This window comes from Gasterosteus aculeatus, chromosome 16, assembly GCF_964276395.1.
Source record: "Gasterosteus aculeatus chromosome 16, fGasAcu3.hap1.1, whole genome shotgun sequence".
Taxonomy (NCBI): domain Eukaryota; kingdom Metazoa; phylum Chordata; class Actinopteri; order Perciformes; family Gasterosteidae; genus Gasterosteus; species Gasterosteus aculeatus.
This window is the reverse complement of record NC_135704.1, coordinates 10,601,299-10,622,922: the sequence shown is the minus strand read 5'-3', so window position 1 is coordinate 10,622,922 and position 21,624 is coordinate 10,601,299. Positions and strand designations below refer to the sequence as shown.

Genomic DNA, 21,624 nt, shown 5'->3' with positions numbered 1-21,624 from the left:
GATGTACACATACCAGGTGTTTATATCTGTTTAATATAATCTGACACAGCTGTTTTCTCATTCAGTCTTCTTTAGTGCATAATGTTGACCTCAGTAATGGCAGAATTTTAGCTTCAGTAATAAACATACAAATTTCCGTGTTTCTTTTCTGTGTCTTAGGCACATGCGATAAAAATTGCAAACTGCATTTGTCTGATGCAAACATATATCCATATAAACACTTGTTTCTGCAGCTCCTATGGGCTGACACAGGGAGCAATGCATCAAAGCAAGTTAAATTACTATAGTAAAAAACAATTGTTGCATTAACTTTAGTTGGTGTTGTTTTAGTAAAATCCTCATTCAAGTATTTTTTACATGTCATACATTTCTTTCATAAAAGGTCTTTGGTGTGTGTGATTTACAGCAGCAGGCCATAATCTGTTTTGCTGGGTGTGTGTTTGAAAGCGAGCTTTCCACTCGTTGCCTCGCTGGTCCGATGCCACTGTGGTTTTCCTCTGGGCAGAGTGGCACCGCTTGATTGATGGTGCGCACAGAACATTTGCACCAGCAGACATTCTGTCATATTTCTGGACTTTAATTAGATGTCCATGGAGGTTAAACACAACCTCTATAACAATCCACCTATGGTGTTGGATAACGCTTTTATCCGGTGCTTATGTCTACATGTATACTTTAAAATGTGCTTGATTTGAGTCAGAACAGAAGGGATATCCGATGGGTTTATCATTTTAATTCTTGCCTCTTTCGAGTTTTAACTCCTTTACTTCATTTGGATGATTCTGAATTTGTTACTTGCTCAGAGAAAATGTATTGTCACTTTATGAAAAACAAAATACTCGAGCAAGAGCGCTGCGAACGACTCGTCAACAGCACCACCACCACCACCACCAACAGCACCACCACCACCACCACCAACAGCACCACCACCACCACCACCACTCGAGAGGAAGGCAGAGCCCCCCCTTGTGTTCTGCAGAGGATCAGTATGGTTTCGCTTTAAGAAAGAGAGACAAAAACAGGCTATTGTTGCAGGACAGTATATGGAAGGTGTAGAGTTGGTCTGCTGGATGAAATATCTTTAAGGGATTAAAACCAGTAGTTAACGCTAGAGCAACAAGACAAAGTAAGCTTAATGTTATTTTATACACATGTTGTCATCTTTCTTTCGTTCCATCAAACCACAATAAACACCATCCTATATTTTGCCACTGATCTTAAACCTCAAAGACTATAATCCACCTTATTTCCATGACAAACACTGTCCTTTGTAGTAGTAGGATAGGCTCGGCTCCTCTCCAAAACTTGGATATGCAATACTATCTCTGTGAAATGACCATTTTTATTCAATCTTTTTGTTCCCATCAAAAGGCCATTTTGTTCTCTGCAGTCTTAATGGTTACAAGATATTCACCAAAGCACTGCTGATCTACAGCTCTTTGTTCGGACTCCCACAGAGAACACAATCTTACTTGGAGCACCGCGGCTGCACCCATACAATTCCATCAGCATAAACGCTCCACAAACACTTACACACAAAGTATAGAGGCTAGAAAAACACTACTTCAGACAACAGGAATGGTTTTCTGGTTGTGGATTGTGTCGACCTCTATTTTCATACGATACAGAATATGGCAAGATGTGGACTCTTATTTTTACAAAGAATATGGTTTCAATGAATATTTCATCATATTTAATTCTATTTATTTGTAGTTGTGTGTTTGCCTTCATTGTTCGGGGACAGGAAAAATAAACTGTAAACATAACAAAGATGCTGTATGGAGGGTGAGAGAAACAACACGCACGTTCATCAATCATTAAATGAAAGGTTAACTCAATCTCTTTACAAATAATCCTTTAAACTGACCAGCTCTTTTGGCCAAAACACCTGCATCCTGCATGTGCCCTTCTAAAATCAGCATCACTTACCAGATTTAATTGTAATCGTCCCCTCTCTGCTACAGTCAATGTCAGCTGTGTCTTTTAATTCTCTAATCAGTGGTCGGCAGGACTACTATCACCATCCCCATGCCGCTGCCCACTCAATACAGACATCCCAAAACACACACAGGCTGGTTTTGTCAAATGTTTTATTGAGTGTAGACATCTGGGCTACTGTAAAACATGCATTATCTGCAGAAGGGGGAGAAGAGCAGGTGGCATTGTCCCTGCTGTCAGCTGTGTCAGCGCTGGCACCCTTGATGGAGATTAATGAGGTATCTGGAGAGTAATATGCTCCTTCAAATGCTGCAACAATTTGGAGTGGGGGGCCGATCCTGATCTTAAATAGCAAAGCTGTCAGAGTTTACCGAACCTGAGCTTCGTATCAGAGCGGGGATTTGATCCTGATGTGAGAGTTTGGCAGCGTGTGTCACGCCAAAGACGACAAAAAAGGGTAAGAGGAACGAGTCATTCATGTAAACAAACAGATTGTTCTTTCGTCACTTTTTCTTTGGTGCATTTGGGGTGTTAAACTTGAAAAAGATGATGCCTCCGTCTTCAACAACAGTTTCTGCCCTGTTGTCTGTATTTCCCTGCTGCCTGTAACATAAGAAAGAACAGAAAAAACAGATTAACAATAGAGCTCATAATAACAGTGTGCATTGTAAATAAATAATGGAAGTGGAAAAGAATAGTTCAGTCAAATTCTTCTCTCTCTCACACACACACACACACGGATGCAAAAGCACACGTACACACAAACGCGCTTACACGCGTCCATGTTCTGCTCAAGGGGAGCCTGAATTCCCACTGACTGAATAATCCTCTGTTCTGCTCCTCGCAGTTTCATGTGTACAAGCACAAAATGTTAATACGTCTTTGATTACAGCACTATCAAACTTCTCAAGGAAACGAAAATAACTTCTAACATTTCTTTTGTATACAGTAGGTGTTTGTTCTCCTTCCCGGCAAACTCAAAAATAATTGACTTGAAGTGCTAATATGGACAGGTTTATGCATTCTGGTTCTGCACAGCGCACAATTAATTAGAAGAATCAATGTCCCTTTAAAGGCTCAGGAGACCATTTAATCCAAGCTCAATACCACCAGAAACACTGGATGGAGAGGGAGACAGGGGAAAAAATCAATGGCTATTTGTGATTCCTGAGTATGTATTAAACCAGACACGTCTAACTGGTTCATTTGCACTTGAAAGCAGCCATCTGGAGCAGCAAGCTTGGCTTAAGCAGATATGATTACTAATAATGTGATATCCCCATACACTGGCAGCCTACTCCCACAACTGGCGTTAAATAGCACAGACATTAATGCCACGGTCAGAAATGCTCAATGTTCTTATGAGGCCTAGAAAGGGATTAGTAAAGGAGCATGCAGTAAGGACACTCGGATCTCAACCCCGGGTAACAATGGCGGGACTCCCGGGAGACCCACACGCTTCACCCTCTGTTTGCAGCTTATGATGGGTGTGGACAATACGCCGTCGCTGCATTAAAATAAAAATAAAAAAGGCTTGAATAGTAAAGAGATTTAAATGTTTTCACAGTGCTTCCTTTTCCACGCCGGTCCCCACAAGTCCCTGTGTCACCATAATTACATTAGTTGAGTCTGTAAGTGGGCACACGCAGTTGATGGTGGTGATAGTGGGATTATAATGGCATAGCTTGCAGCTGCTGCTCACGAATGTCACACATAGCAAGGTTTAAGTCACTATACTGCATTCATTTAATCAACTTGGAATTATAATTTTAGAACAGAAATTAAGGCATGAAAAAGAAAAAATATTATCTTTGATTTGAAAGGAATCCTACAGCGTTGATTAACGGATTATTAACTCTGTACCTTCAATTACCAAATTAAAGTTTGCAGATATAAACTAAATTAATGCCAAACCCTAAACACATGTAGTAAAGAGGATTAGCATTTTGCAAAGTAGCTGATGCAGCACATGAACGAACACTGGCCATCATAAAAATAATATACTCAAGTGACATTTGTGCGCCGTATAGTTAGTAAACTGTCATTGTTTGAGAAACGTCACACTTTTTATTTAACTTGCTGCTTTATATCACTGCCACATACAGTCGCTTGCAGTGGCTCAGGGATTTGGCAACGGAGAGCTTGGAGCCAACAGCAGACTCTATAGATCTGATAAATGCCCGGTGAGGAGACAACGTGCTTCCTCCCAATGACTGTGCTGAGCCACGGCCGAGAGCTGCCATCAGCCAGTTAAGACACATTGTGATAAAGATATGCACAGCTGGAGCAGAATTGCGGTGTTTAGAGCCAGAATCAGTTGGCTTGTCAGGAGTGGTGCTTGGAGTGTGTGCAGTAATTTCTTCCCCTGAGTAAAGGTGAAGAGCGGCTTGCAGTCGGTGCTGTGTGGTGACTGTCGGCTCCACTGATCACAGGAGACTTCCCCTCATCTCTGCTTGGCACCCTGACTGCTCACCTTGACAGCGTTCTCGCTGCCTTCCTCTTTAAAATCCTAGAATTTCATTACTTCCGCCATAATGAAGCCCTTCGCAAAGTCTGCGCGGATCTTCCCTGCAGCCTGTGGAGCCTCAGTTCCTCTCTGTCACCGGGAAGGAAAAGAGGGGACAAATGAATTGTTTTGGAGAAGATGGATTGCAGCACGCGAGCGACATGGTGTTTGATAGGGCGATAGCGTTGTGAGCATCACTCGGGGGTGTTTTCAGTCCTGATTTCTGGATAGCTTTCCACTCGGCTGTGCCCTGCTAGGGCAGCCTGGACACCGATAAGGACCCAGCACCGCTATCAATGCCTTCTGATTCCCATTCCGCGCTGGTATTGATTTCTGTCCAAGCAATCTCGCCTCATTGTGGGTCGCTGCCCGGCTCTCTGGACATGACAGCGAGAAGACCCAGCGTTGCAGCGAGAGGCCATGGGTAGCATGGGCCTCACTGCAGCGGGCCTTACTACTATGACGGGGGTAAAGTTTGGTCATTCAAATTCATTTCCAACGGTCAATAATATTTCACTGTTGGAAATGCACTCAAAAAACACACATTTACTTTAATACATAGTTATTTCCGATGCCAATTTACCAAACACAACAAAACTATTGAATAGTTTTATATATTCTTTGTGCCTTTAATTCTATTTTAAACTCCAAGACCCAACTGAGCATTGATAAAATGTGCAATTTATATGCACTGAAATAATGCGGGACGGAAATGACAAATGACCCAAACAAGTGACGTGGCTGCTGTGTATCATTATGACTCCTGCCTGTCGACCTGCTCGCTCTCTCTCTGCTCTGCAGCTCTGTGCTCAGGAACTGTTGAGCAGTTTTAATTATGTATATAATCAGGTTGGGGTCAACATATTTCATGCCAAAAGAATGATGCGTATTTAATGACTCTAATACATTACCATCCCTTTGCAATCTCGTTGACGGAGTGCTTGTGAGTTTAACTACCATTAATCAGCATCAAGGTTTGTCTATCTGGAGAAAAATAGATTAAGGGTGGGATTTTTTTTTAATACGGAGCATAACAAGAGATCCACATTGTCCTAGTTAAGAGCTATGCAGAGCAGGCTGATAGATAATGGTCACCTCGAGGCTGCCTAATAAAGCATGTTAAAGGACTTAGGAACACGACATTACTGAGTGGAGTTTTTACAATGCAAGATGTATTGGCTTAATACAGTTACCCACTGATGCTTACCTGATGAAATGCCCCTCACACACAATCAAGGCTGGCTGTAATCAGTTATGTCCACGAGGAGTGTTTTCGAGGATGCCTTTGAAGTGTTTCGGGTCTTTTTTTTGTAAATAGTGAGGACATCAGTCATGCTGAGATGAGTGTGCGCTTAAACGCCGGTGATGTCACCTGACTGAAATGTAATGTGTCCGTTTAAAAAATAAAAGGAAGTGAGCTCACGTTCCCCTCTGGCTTGTACTTGTCTGAGAAGCCAGCATGAAAGTGTTTTACAACAGGTCCTGTTCATTAACTTGGACGAACATGTTTTGTATCATTTATAATACATTTGCGTTAATTATTGCTCAAATTTTGATATCTGGAGACAAAACATTTCTGACATAAAAGTTTGATATTCCTATGAAGTACGGCACTAAAATAATGATCTAATGCAGTCAGTGGTAAAAGAATCCAAACTATTCGCTGCATCTAAATGAATTTTGCATTTGTAATCAGAATGGGAGCGTTTGTCTGAAGTGTCAGCATGGGGGCGTCCTGCTGGACGGTGGAAGGCTCATACTGCCTGATGAAGGGGACGCCCCGGGTTCCTGTCTCACTAGGACGGTTTCTTTTCCATCTTTTCCCCCCTTTCTTAATGTTGTGTTTCTCTTCTTTGTAAACAACTATAAAATCAACACATAAAAAGAAAATCAGTAAGGGTCAGTGAGTATCATTTCCTTACATCGCTGCAGAACACAAGAAATATCAGATGCTTGTGATGGATTCCTGTATTTTTTGCGCATATTGGGGCTCTAAACCTGAAACAGCTCGGAGTCATTTAAGGGCAACATAGATCATCTGTTTTAACATTTAAATCGTCTGACACAAAAAAATTGGAGATATCATCCTGCGGGATAACCGGTTAAGCTGTGAATGCAGTTCACAGACCTCAAAGGGAATTATGAAAAGAGAAAAACATTTTCACAATGGTACTTTACTTTATTTGTCTATACATCCATAGACAACATATGATCTACTTTGAATGTTTATCTGTCATGCACAAGCATTTAGTAAACTAACAAAAAGAATAATATACCTTGAAATATCAAAAGCCTTTTTTATTCCTTTCAAAATTATAGCTTCCTGTCAAATAGATCTGATGCTCAACACAAACACAGATTCTCCTGTCAGTCATAAGGCCATTTTCAGAGAATGTCAAGCACTATCTCAAAAGATTTTTCTGGCATTGCTTCTTCAAGATAAACAATTCATAACAACCTGTTCTACAAAGATATTGAACAGACACAAACTGGAGAACAAATTTCCTGATTTTTATAATGCGGAAAAATAAATAACTAATTCGGAGAACAAAGCCTCGTTCTTTAATTAGAGGCCATCGTGAAAAAGAAAATTGCAATGCTTTTTGAAAATAGTTGTCCAAATTAGGTTCATGGGAGGTTTGACATTAGAAACCTGTTATCATTATCTGATTGGATGGAAGAATGGGTATTATTAACCGTGACCCGACGCAACTCAAATCTCAAGTTTTCAAAAAGTTTGTTGAAGCGTTTCTGTGTGGTACTTTTTAAACCTACATTATTTCATCGACAATCAACCCTCCAATTTTCGGAAAAAATATATTTTTATTTACACAATACAATACCAGTATTCAAAGGCAACAACTGAATTCATGTAAAACCCGTTGGAGCTGCTGGCGGGCCGGGCTCAGTAAACTGAGACACACGGGGAGGAGGAGCCCCCCGCGAGGCCCACAAACAGCCGAGTGAAAAGCAACATCAATTTTGGCACAGACAACCTCCGTCACACAGATTAGGCAGGCACAATGCGCGGGCTCCTTATCTCCAGCGGCAGGAGGAGGGCAGGCAGATCTGCACAGGATGGAAACATTCTCATGGACGTAATGGGCAAAATCAATTGTTGCCCTCCTCAATCAATGTGGCCCCCACTTTCACTGTTCAGCAGCTCACCAGTAATTGAAGTTATCCTTGGCCTGTAATGACTAGCTAAAGCACAACCATGACAAAGTTGAAAGTGTGTGATATCAGTGAGGCTGCCAGCAGGGTGGAACGTGGGACACTGTGTGTGTAGTCCTGTACGTTTGTGTCTGGTACACACACACACATATATATATATATATATATATATATATATATATATATATATATATATATATATGTGTGTGTGTGCACAGCAGGCAGCAGGCTCTTACCCGACTGGTCCGTGCACGGACCTCATCGGGCCCAGCGGTGAAGAAGTACTCCTGCAGCAGGATGATCTTGCTCCGGACACTGGTGGAGAGAAAATTCAGTTCAAACCGAGGGGTCTGAACTGTGTAAATCTTATTTATTGCCACAAATGCCCAGACAAAGTTCACTTCAGTGGCAAAGCCCCATTCATTCCCATACAAAGTCGTTAAGTGAATAAGATGGGTCACTTTGTTTCACACGAGACATTCAACTCTCCAATGGTTTCTTTGATTAATTAGAAAGCTCGGAGACTCATTTAGAATTTTTAAGAATTCAACACGATGCCTCGTTCTGCACCAAGAGGGGGGGAAAAAAAACATCTGCTGTCACAATCTTCCTCTCTACAGAGGTTTTCACACGCGAACAATAAACCCAAAATGCCCAAGTTATAATTATACCTACAGATGACAGATGACAGTTAAAAACTTAATTTAGAGGAAAACCCTTTGACGGAGTTGTTCAGTAAGAAGAGGGATCCTCTGCTTTATAATGGTAATTACTCTGCCATTTATTATTCTATCAGCACATGCAATTAAAGGAGTGCATGGAGGACACAGCTGATAATAAAGTGTGGGGAGACGGAATGATAATTAACCTCTGCGTCTCGTGCTCGGTGCAGAGCTCCTGCTTCTCTTGTCTTGTCGTTGGCTCTGCAGGCTGCCGCCCAAGGGGATGACCGAGGCTCTGGGGTCACGACTGTCCACCCACTCCTGGATTTTTACCAACCTGGTAAAAAATCAGCAGCCAAGAAAGCAGTTGGAGGACGTGGTTCACATTAAAGTATTTGCTTGTATGCCGGGAGAGCAGCTGAAAATTTGACTTAAAAGTCTTCGACCAAACATCCCGGCTTGACATTGTCTCATAATAAAGAGAATGGTTGATCTTTAAAAGTAACAGAAGCAATATCGCACAGTAAAAGTGATATAACAAATATTGCATTTGAAAGTAGAGCAATATACTGTGTATTTGAAACAAAGCTGATTTACATTCAGTTTAAAATATGTTGACCAATCTGAAGGATTTTTTAACATGAGATTAGTGGAAAATGTATTGTTTTTTAGAAGATGATCACATGTTTGTATGAAATATAATCTGAAAAAAACTGTAGCAGTAAAATGTATAAAATGTAGTGTGTCGGAAGGCATTCTAAACTGTGCATGTTCTTCTTGTTGAATTCACAATACACAATAGACTTCATTCACCACATCTAAACATACAACATGAAGCCAGGAAGCTGCGAGGTATCTCCTTACTCATAAATGTCTTTGTCATTCCCTGTTTTTCCTCCCCCTCTCTTTTTGTCTTCATGTCCAGCGGGACACCTGACATTGCGGGACAAAGATATCCTCACACTTAATGTTAACTCTCGGAACAATACAAGGGGGGGGTTAGGGCAATTATGAGATTAGCCCCACACAAGCGCCGTGGCTGCGATTGGGCAGGTCTCAAAGAACAGCAGCACACAAATCCATTTTCACACGTCGGCCCAGACCGAGCTCCTATTGGCTGGAATGATTCCAAGGGGTCCCTGTCATTACCTGTAATCCCAGTTCCCTGTTTAAAGCCCATAAGAATCAAAGACTGGGAGGGACCCAACCACCCCAATGCCACCATCTATTCCAATAACAATGTCACCACTTTACCACCTGCAAAACCACATCACTGCTTCTACCTAATGATTATCAATACACAACATGACAGGGAAAGCACAGTCCTGCTTTGACTGGATTTCTTCTTCCCAACGAGAGATAATAATACAACAGGCTACATTTAAATTGCTCCAAATGCCTTTTCAGATGCACATCAGCTAAGATACCCCCGTAACCTAATATTTCCCTTTCTGTCTGATGTTTGACTGCCAATGCGATGAGATGAGTCTCCGTGTCTCACCATTGAAAGGACAGAAATGCGAAACACATTTAGTCGAAGCCTAAAAAGCTGAAAACAGGAGATGGCGGGCGCTCCAAGAGGGGAAAAAAATATCCAATCTGAGATAATAACAGCTGTAGTTTGTCACTTTTAGCAGCACAGCTGTCTATTTGGTGGCACGTTATTTGCATTCCTCAGGTATTGCGTACTCTACAGGAGGCTGAATAATGATTCACAAATCACTCTCTCCACACCAGTCAAGGGCTGTGATCCTTTGAATAGACCATTGTACCTGAGACTGTAATTGGTGAAGACTTGACAGAGCTGAGCCAAGCCAGCCAAGTAACAAAGAGGCTCTCGGTAGAAGGCTGAGGGATGATTTTAATAATGTGAAGCCGAGACGGGGGAACGTGAGCTGCAAATGAGCACGGGGGTCTCTGGGTCCTTGCACTGAGTGACACGGGACCAGACAAACACCTTGCCACGGGGACACGGAACTCCCCCTTCTCTCAACTCCAGAAACAAAGCAGTGTCAATTAAGAGCTCTGATGTTCCGTCAACACGGCTCCCGAAACCGACTCCGTCAACTCCGCCGCTGTCTGCCCGTGCCACTTTGCAATTTGTATTTATGTCCTTTCCAATTATTTGGTTGAAATTCTATGAGGATGTGTAAATTGGGGAAATGTTTATGTAAAACATGCTGCTTCTTTTTATCTTGTCATTCATAAAATTTGAAATCATTACAGGTTTCCATGTAGATGTGTTTTCCAGGGAAAACCCAAATGTTGATAAGAATAATGTTCAACAACGGTGAAGTCTGCTCAGTGGCGTGCAGGTTATATCTCTGTTTCGCTGAAATCCTTTAAGAGACAATCGAGAATAGATGTTGATAAGTTAACATCACAATACAAATACAATACATCTTATATGTTAAACAATATTTGTCAATGTAAAACATTAAACGGGGGTCTGTGCTACACAAAATGAATCCAGTGTGGAAGGTTGTGTGTGTGTGTGTGTGTGTGTGTGTGTGTGTGCGCGTGTCTGTCTCTTGTCACTCTCCCATTATGTCCCAGCACTGAGTGCCATCTCTCACTGCTCGGTTAATAGAAAGATTCAGCACTTTCTGCTCTTGATATCCCTCTCTGAACAAATGATGCCTGAAATTTTTATTCTTTTTATAATGGAATTCCAATGGCCTCCGCTGCAAATCAAGTGGAAATTTTTGCATATCAAGTAGGAAAAATTAAATATTAACCACGTTTTAATGTGATTAAGGGTGACAGGGACATTATTTCTGCTAATCATTCACCAGCTTCTGGGCTCAAACAAACCTAAGGAACAAGCCATGTTTGTGCTTTCCCCCCTGCTCTTGACTGAAAGAAAAAAAGACGGTTCTCTAATCAAACTTTTTACAAATCTAAGAGATGCTATACACTTATTATTTTTCGTTTGATGTCATCTGATAAAAACAAGACAATAAGAGCCAATACATGTTAATCGTACACCTGGAAAAACGCGTCAAGTTATTTGTCCTAAGCTTGAGATTTGATGTGACAAAACATTCAATTTAAAGAACAATATATTGTGAAATGAGGAAAAAACAATTGGAGCCTCCACAACAGGCTGGCTCTGAATGGAGGTGTCCCACAGGGGGCCACCCTCCGGGCCTACTCTTATTTGTCTTTTTGTGTGGGAATCCTGAGGGGGGTAATTCCTGATGTTTCCGCATGCCCGGGGCTTCCCTGGGCTTTGTGACAGCTTTGATCTGCCTAAACGGCTCAGGAGGGGAAAACAATGTGCGTTTCTAAAGTACAGGCCCAGCCACCTGAGACAATGACCCGGGCCTGCGTCAAACATCCATCCGTGCCGGTTGGCTTTATTAGGAGTGCTCAGCCAAGTTAAGCCTGTAAAAGGTGGGCCACCACCTCCGGTTTGTGAGCTCCTTTCACATGCAATTGGATGTTGACAGGCCTGAAGAGTAATCCACTACCTGCCTCATCACCGACACACCCGACCCCGGAGAGAGAGCGACGAAGGGATCGGCGACCGGTTGTGTCTGCGCAGGCGGGCCTAAATAATTTGGGGAACAACTGGCCAGGTGTTCCCGGTTACCCACAAAGGCACCTGAGCTCCACACAGGACAAGAGGCAAAGGGCGCTGGAGCCGCCCCGACAAACCGATTGTGTTACTGAGCCGGGTTGCCACAAACGCTGGCAGCTGCTGGCGTGCATGCCAGGCACAGGCTCATTGAGTAATAAACCCAGGGTCCCCTGTGTTTTGGCTGCCAACATCCTCCTCTTTGCTTTTTCCCCTGTGTGGAGGGGGACGGCCACGAGAGGCATGAGCCCTCGGTGGCTTTTTGAGGCTGGGAAGTCGGCAGCTCTGTGGGAAGCTTTTCATCCTCCCAGCGGTGAGCTCCCGAGCAGCGAGAGTGCAGGCGCTCTATGCTCCCTGTGGCCGTGGCCTGATCGAAAGGCATTCAGCCTCTGAGGAGGAAGGCGATCTGACACACACACACACACACACACACATGCACACATGCACTTTCTCCGATATTGTGAAGTTCTTTCAGTCTTCAAAGCAATCACAGGCTCTAGGAAACAGAACCCAGCGAAGGCACAATGGGAGCAGCTTTAATTAAGAGCATCATGTCACATTATATCTCAAACAAACCTCGGGGGTGTGCTGGTGAAAAGCTTCTTCGAATAACTTTTTTTCTTTGATAAATACACCCGTAACATTTTTTGAGACTTTAAATGTTTGCACATGGAGGATGAAACCCGGAAAAAAAAGCAGAAAAAAATCTCCCCCAAGTTTCTTCTTGTTAAAGGGTCTTTTGTGAGAGACAAAACAGCAAAACATCTCAAATTCAAACAGTAACCCCAAAAAGTAGTAGATTCTACATCACCTAAAATAATTCTCTATATGTGGTATCCAAAGCTGTCATTCACAGCAGCTGACTGGGCGAGAGAAAATAAGGGGGCTGGTGCCGAGCGGGGGGGAGTCATCAAAATGTGACAATTGTGACAAGAGCAGGCAAAGTGTAGCGCGGAAGAACACCACAAGGATTTCTCCATCTCTTCTTTATATTTTTTTCCCTTCCTGGATGACAGCTTAATGTCTTGCACATGCAATATTTATTCTCATCGTGTGTCAGACTGTCTAGCTGTCCTCGGGAGTACAAAGAATGCCACTTATTAGAATAAAAGCAGAAGGAAGGTAATCAAGGACATATGTAACATCAGCCAATCATGTCCTCTTCCAATCCTGCATCTTTTTTTTTTCCCTCTCCCGTATTCATAACAGTTCAACAATAACCCCGATAATAGGCGTTTAGGAGCCGTATGTGGCAACACTATATTCATTTATTTGTCTCATTAGAGCTGCCGGGGCCACAGGCGACTCCCTGTTGCAACGTGTGTCCGGACGTAACCTCATCGCGAAGAGCAAATGGAAAGCACAACAAAGCCAAAGCTATCAAAATGTATCATTAGACCGACTCTAAACTCACAGACTTTTAATTATTTTTTTTCATAACGCCGAACCTGGACTTTGCAGGGGAAGAATCCCCCGGGGCGCATTCGTGGAAAGCCAGTGTGTCGTGTTGATACACGTGTGTCTGCAGCAGCGTCACGTTAGCGTCCTTGTGCCTGACGAATGAGCTTGAAGTGATCCGCATTGAATCTTTGAGAGCAAGCAGAACAAACAAGAACAGAGAATGTCTCTTTATTCTCAAGTTTAGGGTCTGTCTCATTAGTTGATGGAACGGTGCCGTGTCTTCGCTACCGGGACACTGTTAACAGTTAACAGTGTCCTTTCGTGACCCGGACAGGGGACAGTCAATAACCGGGCTAACTGGACGGACAAGACTTCATCAGCACCATCTGTTTCAGTTTTACTGTACAGCCTCTCCTGTTAAGTTCTCTCATTGAGAGCTGGCTGAAGGCATGCGGACAGCAGGATACACGCACATGGGAAAGTCTTTCTCAGGATGGCGCACTGCACAAGGAGAGAGTGGCCAACTGTGCACGAAAGAGAAGGGAGCAAGTGATCGTATGCTTCCCACACAGCTTTAAAAAGGGAACGCTAACTCCCCGGATAGTGGTTCCAAAAACTTGGATGGAGCCAGTGGTTTTGCACTCAATAAAGTTTGAGTTGTGTTTATGGGGATCATGGTTTGGAGTAGCTGAAGCAGGCTGCAGTGAATCACAGCGGGGTCCCAACATCATCTTGATAGTACTCAGAAATAGTTGGTTGTTTTTCTAAATGATCAGAAAATGCATCTTCAACTAATTACTGCAATTATTTGCATTAAACACAATACAAGTGAAGACTAAAGCTGTAGGTGCGGTTTGGGCTCTGGTGTATATATGTCCATGTCTATAACTGCCACGCTGCAGCTCCTGTGGTGCTTCCTTGACTTTAACTGTCAAAGCTCCTCCTACAGGCCAACCAGAGCATCAAACTCAGCCAGGACATTCTTTTATTCAGGATTTATTTTTAACTTAGTTTTTAACAGAGACGCCGTGTTGGGTTTTCAGGTCGTTCGACTATAGATCATAGATACATGGTTTAATTCTTGATGAATAGTGATACAATAGACGAAGACACCTGTAGTGTAGGAAAATATCACTCAAGAGTACACAATGAATTTATTCATATGCATTTATTTGAACAAATCAAAATGAAGAACACAGTCCATGATGCAGCGGTGTGGCTCACTGAGGACTGTTTAATAGTTGGAGCTCTATGGCAAGGAGGGATAACATCAGGCTTTGCCTACCAGCACAAATGTATTGTTGGTTTTGATCTTTACTATGAGATTTGTAGACAAAAACAAATTTAATATGCCTCCAAACTATGTTGTTTTACTTATAATGAGTAGTCGGGGTTAAGTCAGACACCTCAACATTAAACAAGGCCCTTTTTGTGAGATCAAACCGGACTCCTGAAGTGCAGAGACCCACTGATTGTTGTCCAGACCCATGCAGTCTTTTCATCATCATCATCATAATGATGAGAGCACAAGCATGGCAAGACATTTTCTGAATTACACCATGCCAGACAAATATGTCGGGAATTAATTATGAAAGATCAATTAATTCCTTTATGGCAGGGGAAAAAAGATGATAACAAAGGCTGACCAGAAGAGCAGCTGTGGTGTGTAACTAGTTCAGTTGTGGTCACCCAAACATAAATGACAGAGGTACCTAATGAAACACACATTTAGTATAAAATAATCTTCAAAGAGACAAAGTATTCAATACCTTTCAATGAGTAATAAGAAACAAAGAGTACAGACTAAAGAGAGGCCTTCACGTGCCCTGACACACACACACACACACACACACACACACACACACACACGCACACACACACACACACACACACACGTGCATACAAGCAGGCTGAAATGACAACCCCCCCCCCCCCCCCACACACACACACACTTAATAAAAGCTCCAAGCAATACCCTGCAGTTCTTACACTCACCAGGAGAACCCACACGGCACACACTCACAGACATAGGTCACGCTCGCTGGTTTCCTTAAAGGTCAACTTATCTACTTAAGAGGCACCAATTTACTTTAATGCACATTGTCCAAAAGAGAAGCAAAGAAAATAGAAAGAAAATGATGAGAGAAAGAAACATCACTGCATATGTGGAATATTCTCAGCTGTGCTTTTTACAATGACAAAATGTGACCGCTCTTGCTTCTCTGAGGAGGGTTGACTAAATGTCTGATATCAAACCTATAAATAAAATAAATAAAGCCTGAAGCTGGCGAGGCCAAAAGCGTACAAAACAAACATTAGATGACAAGTGAAAATACGCTAACATTGGAGCGGCCGCAGCCGGCACATCGTCAACAGGGCTCTAATGACCTCTCTAACACACAAGCTCGGAGGGAAAACGTCTCGCAGGCAGCTCACCGACGCCGAGGAAGGAGCACACAGCCTCTTCATAGGCTCTTCTGGATGCCATTCCCCACCACGCAATGCCTCTCAGTCATAAACACATGACAAATGCGGCCTTAATCATTTTTTACGAGCGGGGATGTGCAGGGGGCAGTGCACGGTTAGAGGGGCGAGGGGGGGGCGGCGAGCAGCAGGCGGCCCCCTCTGCACAGAGGAGAGGGCTGTGTGGTAAAGTCTCCCCTGGAACATCACTCAGCCGACGAGCCTTTGATCTGCACACCGCAATTACACCAGCATCCAAATGAGCATGGAGTCGCCTCTGAAACAGACTTCAAACATGCACACGTACACATTCTGATACACGTACACTGTATAGGATTGGAGCCATGTGCTCCTCTCAACAGTAAATGATGTACTGTCTCCAGCAGAGAACCTGGGGATGAAAGGAGGCCTCGCTCCTCGTCTGATCCCTCCATTAATGATGGCTCGCTGAAGCTAATGCCGTGTATTCTCGTCTAAACAAGGGCAGCTTCCCAGAGTGCAAGCAGGACGATCTCGCTTTACAATGGACTGGTTTCGAAGGCTCTAAAAGTTTGATCAAACCGTTTGCAATCTCCGACGTGAGACAATGGCTACAGCAAAAACATCTATTTGCGCCTCTGCAACCTGCGACGCAGCGGGTGTCATAAAGGAAATCAATTAACTTAGATGCATTAAAGTCATGAAAATAGTGTTTGGTGGGGCGTGCTGCTGGAACATTAAAATGAAGGCTGAGTGACAGCATGAACGAAACATCAAGAATATAAAACAGGACCACTTGGAATAAACAGAGCCTGCGAAATGGGCTGTATTTGTGTCCTGAGAGACTCAGATGAGATTGGCTTATTTGCCTCATTCTAGGATTCGCCCTCTTTTTCCTCGGCACATTTTTAGAGTCAAAATTGCAATTTGTCTTGCTGTTTGCTTTGAACAGTCCTTAACCGTATCATCATCTCAACCGTGCCGGTGGAAAAACACGGGAGCATGGCGACAGCCAAATGGCAGTCTGGCGTCTCTGCCGCAGACTGGCCGCCATTAGAGCTGAGAGCAGCATTTATTGTACAATTAGGGCCGGCTCGATCTACCTGTAATCATCTCCATACAGGTGTGAGCAGCTCTCTGGACAAGGGAAGTGACTCATCACCTGTCAAGCATCCGCACTTTGATGTCGGCATTGTTCGCTGTGGCGCCCTCGGGGCACCCGCGCACGACTGTTTGGCTCTTTTAAAAACGCTGGAAGATTTATTGCGTTTCACACAGTTACAAAAAGAGGCACACACACGCACGATGGAAAAAAAGAAGAAAAAAACCCTCTTCCTTCGACGGACGCTCCACGTGTCATAAATCATTTGACTTTAACAAACAGTCATAGGTAAACAACTTCCCGTAATAATACGACGCTGCCAAGCAAAGCACTAAAATACGCTTTGGGAGAACTGACACCACAAACCTAGAGGGCAATTGGAAAAGTGCAATAACAATCCACAAGTTGGTGTTGTTGACATAGCGGCTGTAGTGTGGAAGAAAGTAGCCTTTTCAGATTTAATGGTCGTCTGACACCGGCCTCCTCGATCCGCTCTCACTGTGGCCACATTGCATTACTGTAAAAATCTGTTTAGACAGAACAGAGCTGCAAACCCAGAGAAGAAGTTTGCTCAGCGAATTTGACGGTCATTCTCAGTAAATTCACCTTATGAACAGTGTTGCACAAAGTGCAAATCCGCGCATGTCATCATTAAAAGTAAAGGAAAGCCTCAGTTTTGTGGGGGAATTTCTCCTCTAAAGTGACGCTTGTAAAACTACTTCAGAACAACAAAACCAACTATCTGAACCCACACGTATTTATATATAATAAGTATAATATTCATAGAGTGTTATCCTCAAGATTTACTGTCTGCCTCCAGATGATTTTAGTTATTTGTTTGCCTTTGAATGGGAACATTTTTTTTTTGTCATTTAAATCCTTCCATATGATATGACAAATGTTGATGTAAAATGGGGACCATATGCTAGAATGAGCTTAATGAAGTGCAGAGTGTGGCGAAGGTTTGCAGGGCCGAATGTTGTGTTAGAGCTTACTTAGCGGCCCCTCCAGGCAGATCCTCTCAAAAAGATATGACCGTTTTTCCTCAGCAGGAGACCACAGTCATCAACGAGGCGAGCTCACACACACACACACACACACACACACACACACACACACTTAAACCCCAGCACACGCACTTTACACAGCTGAAATGCAGATCCAATCAAAGTTAGTAGAAATCAATGTAAATCTGTATATAAGTAGAAGAAAAGCTCTTCTGCGGTGATTAATGAGGGCAATGAGTTGGCTGCAGCCTTTTGTCGAAGCACTTACCATTTCGTTCTTTCTCCCGATGTAATCTTTCCTCAGAGAGGTTAACGAGGTAAATCGTCGGTTTGGATGTCAAAAAACAAGTATTTATTCAACACTTTCGATCTGTGACAAAGACAGACAAGTACTGACAATCCAAACTTTCCAACGTTGCCTTTGAGGACCACGCAGATATAAGTGAAGCCAAGTCAAATTAGAGTCTGGTGTATCGGCGCTGTGGGGAGCAACTTTAAAGCCACTGAATTAAAACAGCACGGCCAGATGTCATTAGCTTGTACAAAAGTAATGTCAAAATACAACCAACAAAAGACTGTGCATAATATTAACTTGGGATTTGCACAAAAGACAAAACAAAAGAGGGGAAACAGCAGTTGTACTTTTAGGTTAGATGAAAAGAATAGCAAGATAAATCACGTTAATAAATTGGACTGTAACAAATCAAAGGCTTACCTCCTTGCCGTTCCGATCGCGACACTACGGACGTGTTTCTTTTCATCCATTACCCAGCTCTTGATTTTGCAGATAACGTCCTGTTTGGGGTTAAAAGAGAATGAACAAGAAGCCATTAAAGGAGATGAAAAAGAATATAAACCCAGCAGGGTATGGGGTAATTATTTCCTAAATGCATGGCATCCTGATGCCAAAATGAACAATGGCTGTGCTCACATTGAAGCCGGAGTGGCCTGGCTTTGACAGGGAGGGCGAGCACGAGACCCCCTTCCCTCCTTTAAACCACGACAAAATGCCTTCTGGGGTGTCTCGCTTAAGAGTCGCAGTTTTGAACATCAATATTCCTTCGGGAATGTTTCATGAAAAGGATAGTATGAAGGCTAAATTGGAAAAGAGGGAGAACTAATTGGAACTTGGTTAGTTAGGTTTTAAATTATTGGTCCCTCCTCAGGCACTTTGGAGAATGTACACTGAATAAGCACGAGTGACGTAACTAAATAGTCACTGTTTTGAAAAATATTGAGCATTTACAGCTATGAATTCCACATTCATTGCTGAGGTACTTGTGGGTTGAGACCGCAGGCAAGACTGGGCCTCGACAGGATCTGGAAGCGGAAAAGGGTGGGAAAAAGGGAGGGAGGTAGTTATAAAATTTGTAATAAAGAAATTGAGCCTATTATTGTTGATCCAGCCCCACAGAAATTAGCGGAACACATTCTTTTTGTTCCTGTCAACTTGACCTCCCCCTTCATATAAAAACTCCCCCACCCCCTGCAACACTCCCCCTACCTCCTTTTCCCTCCCCAAACCCTTGCAGCACTTCACAATCATACTCCCTTTTGAAAGAACTGAGGAAAAAAATCCTGCCAGAGCCTCAATTACACAATGGCAGAAAAAGCTCCACACACTGACCCCCAGCCAGCTGCATTCACTCTCTGCACATCTCTCTCCACAGGAATTCTAAAGGCCTTTTAGTCAGCCAGCCAGAGTGCAGCCAGCGGGAGAGAGCGCAGGAAGAGCTGCATACACTCCGCCCGCGCCGTCCCAAGTCTTCACAGAGAGATTAATCATCTGTGAAATGGAAACAGCAAACGGCCAGTGACACAGGCTGAACCCGCTCCAGGTTTCCCTCATCAGCTCGCAGCCGCCGTGCAGCGCTCCTCTAACAGGCAGGTGTTAATAAAAGGCATATAGGTCCCACAGGGGTCAAACACATATGCCTGCCGCCACGAAGCGCCGCCGGTGGGCCGGGTTCTTATTATTGTTTTGTGAGGATGGGGATTTTGAGGATTCACGGGGACGAAAGCAATGAAACATTGTTCTTGTAAACACAGCACCGTCAACATGTATTTAACATTAAGGACATCCAGTCCAGTGCTGCCGGGTAAATAGAAATTTGGCAGAGAGTCTCAAATTAATATTCAGGGATGAATTCAAGCTATTTTACAATTTATTGGATCCAAATTTTCTTTCTTCCTAGGAAACTGAATTTAGTTAAACAGCCTATTTGGCCTGTTAGCTGCAGCGGCAGGACGCGCCAAATGGAATCTACAGAGGTCATATTATTTTTCTCTTCCCTATAAAACATATTATTTATTTATTATTTATTATTATTATTTTAGGAGCTCATGCATCACATGCCATTATCCCTCAGTGATGTGTGTGGTTTTTCAACATACAAAGCAATTTTACTTTGTATTTTTTGCAACGTAAAGATTTTTTTGGCCTTGTCCTAAACAAATATTTTTTCAAAAAACAAATAACTAATTAGATTTACTGTAGTTTTATTTCACCATCACAATCAGAATAGATGCAAAATAAAGTGTATATTAAAACAAGTATTTAAGATTTTTAGGACACAACTTATGTAACATACATGTGTGCCCATATAACCAACTAAATACGTGCAAAGGAAACATCTTTCTGAATCATATCAGGTGTATTATGTAACAATAACAAGGATAAAAGCATCTCTTGTCCATGAAATTTCATGCGACATAAAAACCTGTAGAGCTTATAGGAAACTCAGGGAACTTATTATTTCAAAGGTCTTGCAAATTACTCAGTATAGAAGAAAATCTTAGGAAGTAATGATCATATGTACAGAATTTCCTTTTTATTCATGCTGTGTGAAAGTACAAGCACTGCTGTTTCTTTTAAACTGTAAATTTCGACGTAGTCCTGAGGCAGACGTTCTGCATATTGACTACATAAACATGTATATGTGCCTTTGCACAGCTGAGCGTGTCAAATGCGACGCACAGCCTGTGAGACAATCGCACAATCCCTCTCAGCTCAAAGCTCGCTGCAGCCTTTGATAAGCGCCATTCTTTGCCATCTAAAGAGGTCTTCCATAGATTTCACTTGCCGACGTGTGCACAACCTTTGACAAGTAATGTATCATTTTTATTCATTGCCTAAAATTGTTAGCAATTATGTGCGTAAGCGGCCACCTGCCTTGCCTGAATGGCTCCTGTCTGTGGGGCTACAGGGGTGTGGGGAAGTGCTGTTGGCTGAAGGGGAGGAGGGGGGGTTTAGTCTGAGGGGAACCCAGCAAACACTGGGCCTCTGCAGCAGGTGAAAAAGCCCCACTCGTTAGTGTAATGAGTGGTCAGAGCCTCGGCGTGTCGGGGCCCGAAATTGGGCACGGCGCTCCGAGTGAAAGGCCGGATCCCCTCGCGTGCTGCTGTCCTGCCCCGGCTGATGGAAGGGCATCATGAAACGTCTACAAGCAGACCACTGCTAGCACTGGCTGCTCAGCCTCATTACCGTAACAATATGAGCATCTCAATGTGTGTGTGTGTGTATCTACATGCCTTTTGATATGAAATCCTGGATGTGGATTTCTTTCTTTTTTTTTTTCTCTGATCTTCTCACCCTGCATCTGGCCCGGCACCTCGCTGCACACAGCCGAAGGAATCCTCCGTCATATAATATTCTAAATATTTACTGTATTCATAGCAAAGTATAGTCACCCACTGTATGGCATACAATTTACCGAGCTGCTGTTGGTGTGTGAGCACGGGCAACAGCAGTGCCATGAGTATTACTTTAGATTAAAAGAGCCGCGTGGAGACACTTTCATTAGCCCGTTGCT

General features: G+C 43.1%; 1 protein-coding gene across 6 annotated transcripts in view; it reads right to left on the bottom strand.

Annotated features, from left to right (window-relative positions):
- Window positions 1-2,306: 2,306 nt before the first annotated feature.
- Window positions 2,307-21,624, bottom strand: part of LOC120834281 (obg-like ATPase 1) — a 36,957-nt gene continuing 17,639 nt past the window's right edge. For 2 of the 6 annotated variants that reach the window (XM_078091064.1, XM_078091065.1), the window contains exons 6-9: window positions 18,528-18,607; window positions 8,487-8,617; window positions 7,855-7,933; window positions 7,150-7,513 (exon numbers count right to left, since the gene is read on the bottom strand). In XM_078091064.1, the coding sequence (XP_077947190.1) occupies window positions 7,294-7,513; window positions 7,855-7,933; window positions 8,487-8,617; window positions 18,528-18,607 (510 nt within the window). In that variant the 3' untranslated portion in view covers window positions 7,150-7,293. Of the gene's footprint in view, window positions 2,542-7,149; window positions 7,514-7,854; window positions 7,974-8,486; window positions 8,618-18,527; window positions 18,608-18,743; window positions 19,008-21,624 lie in introns of those variants that run through there. The other 4 variants (XM_078091066.1, XM_078091067.1, XM_078091068.1 and 1 more) reach the window with 4 other exon arrangements.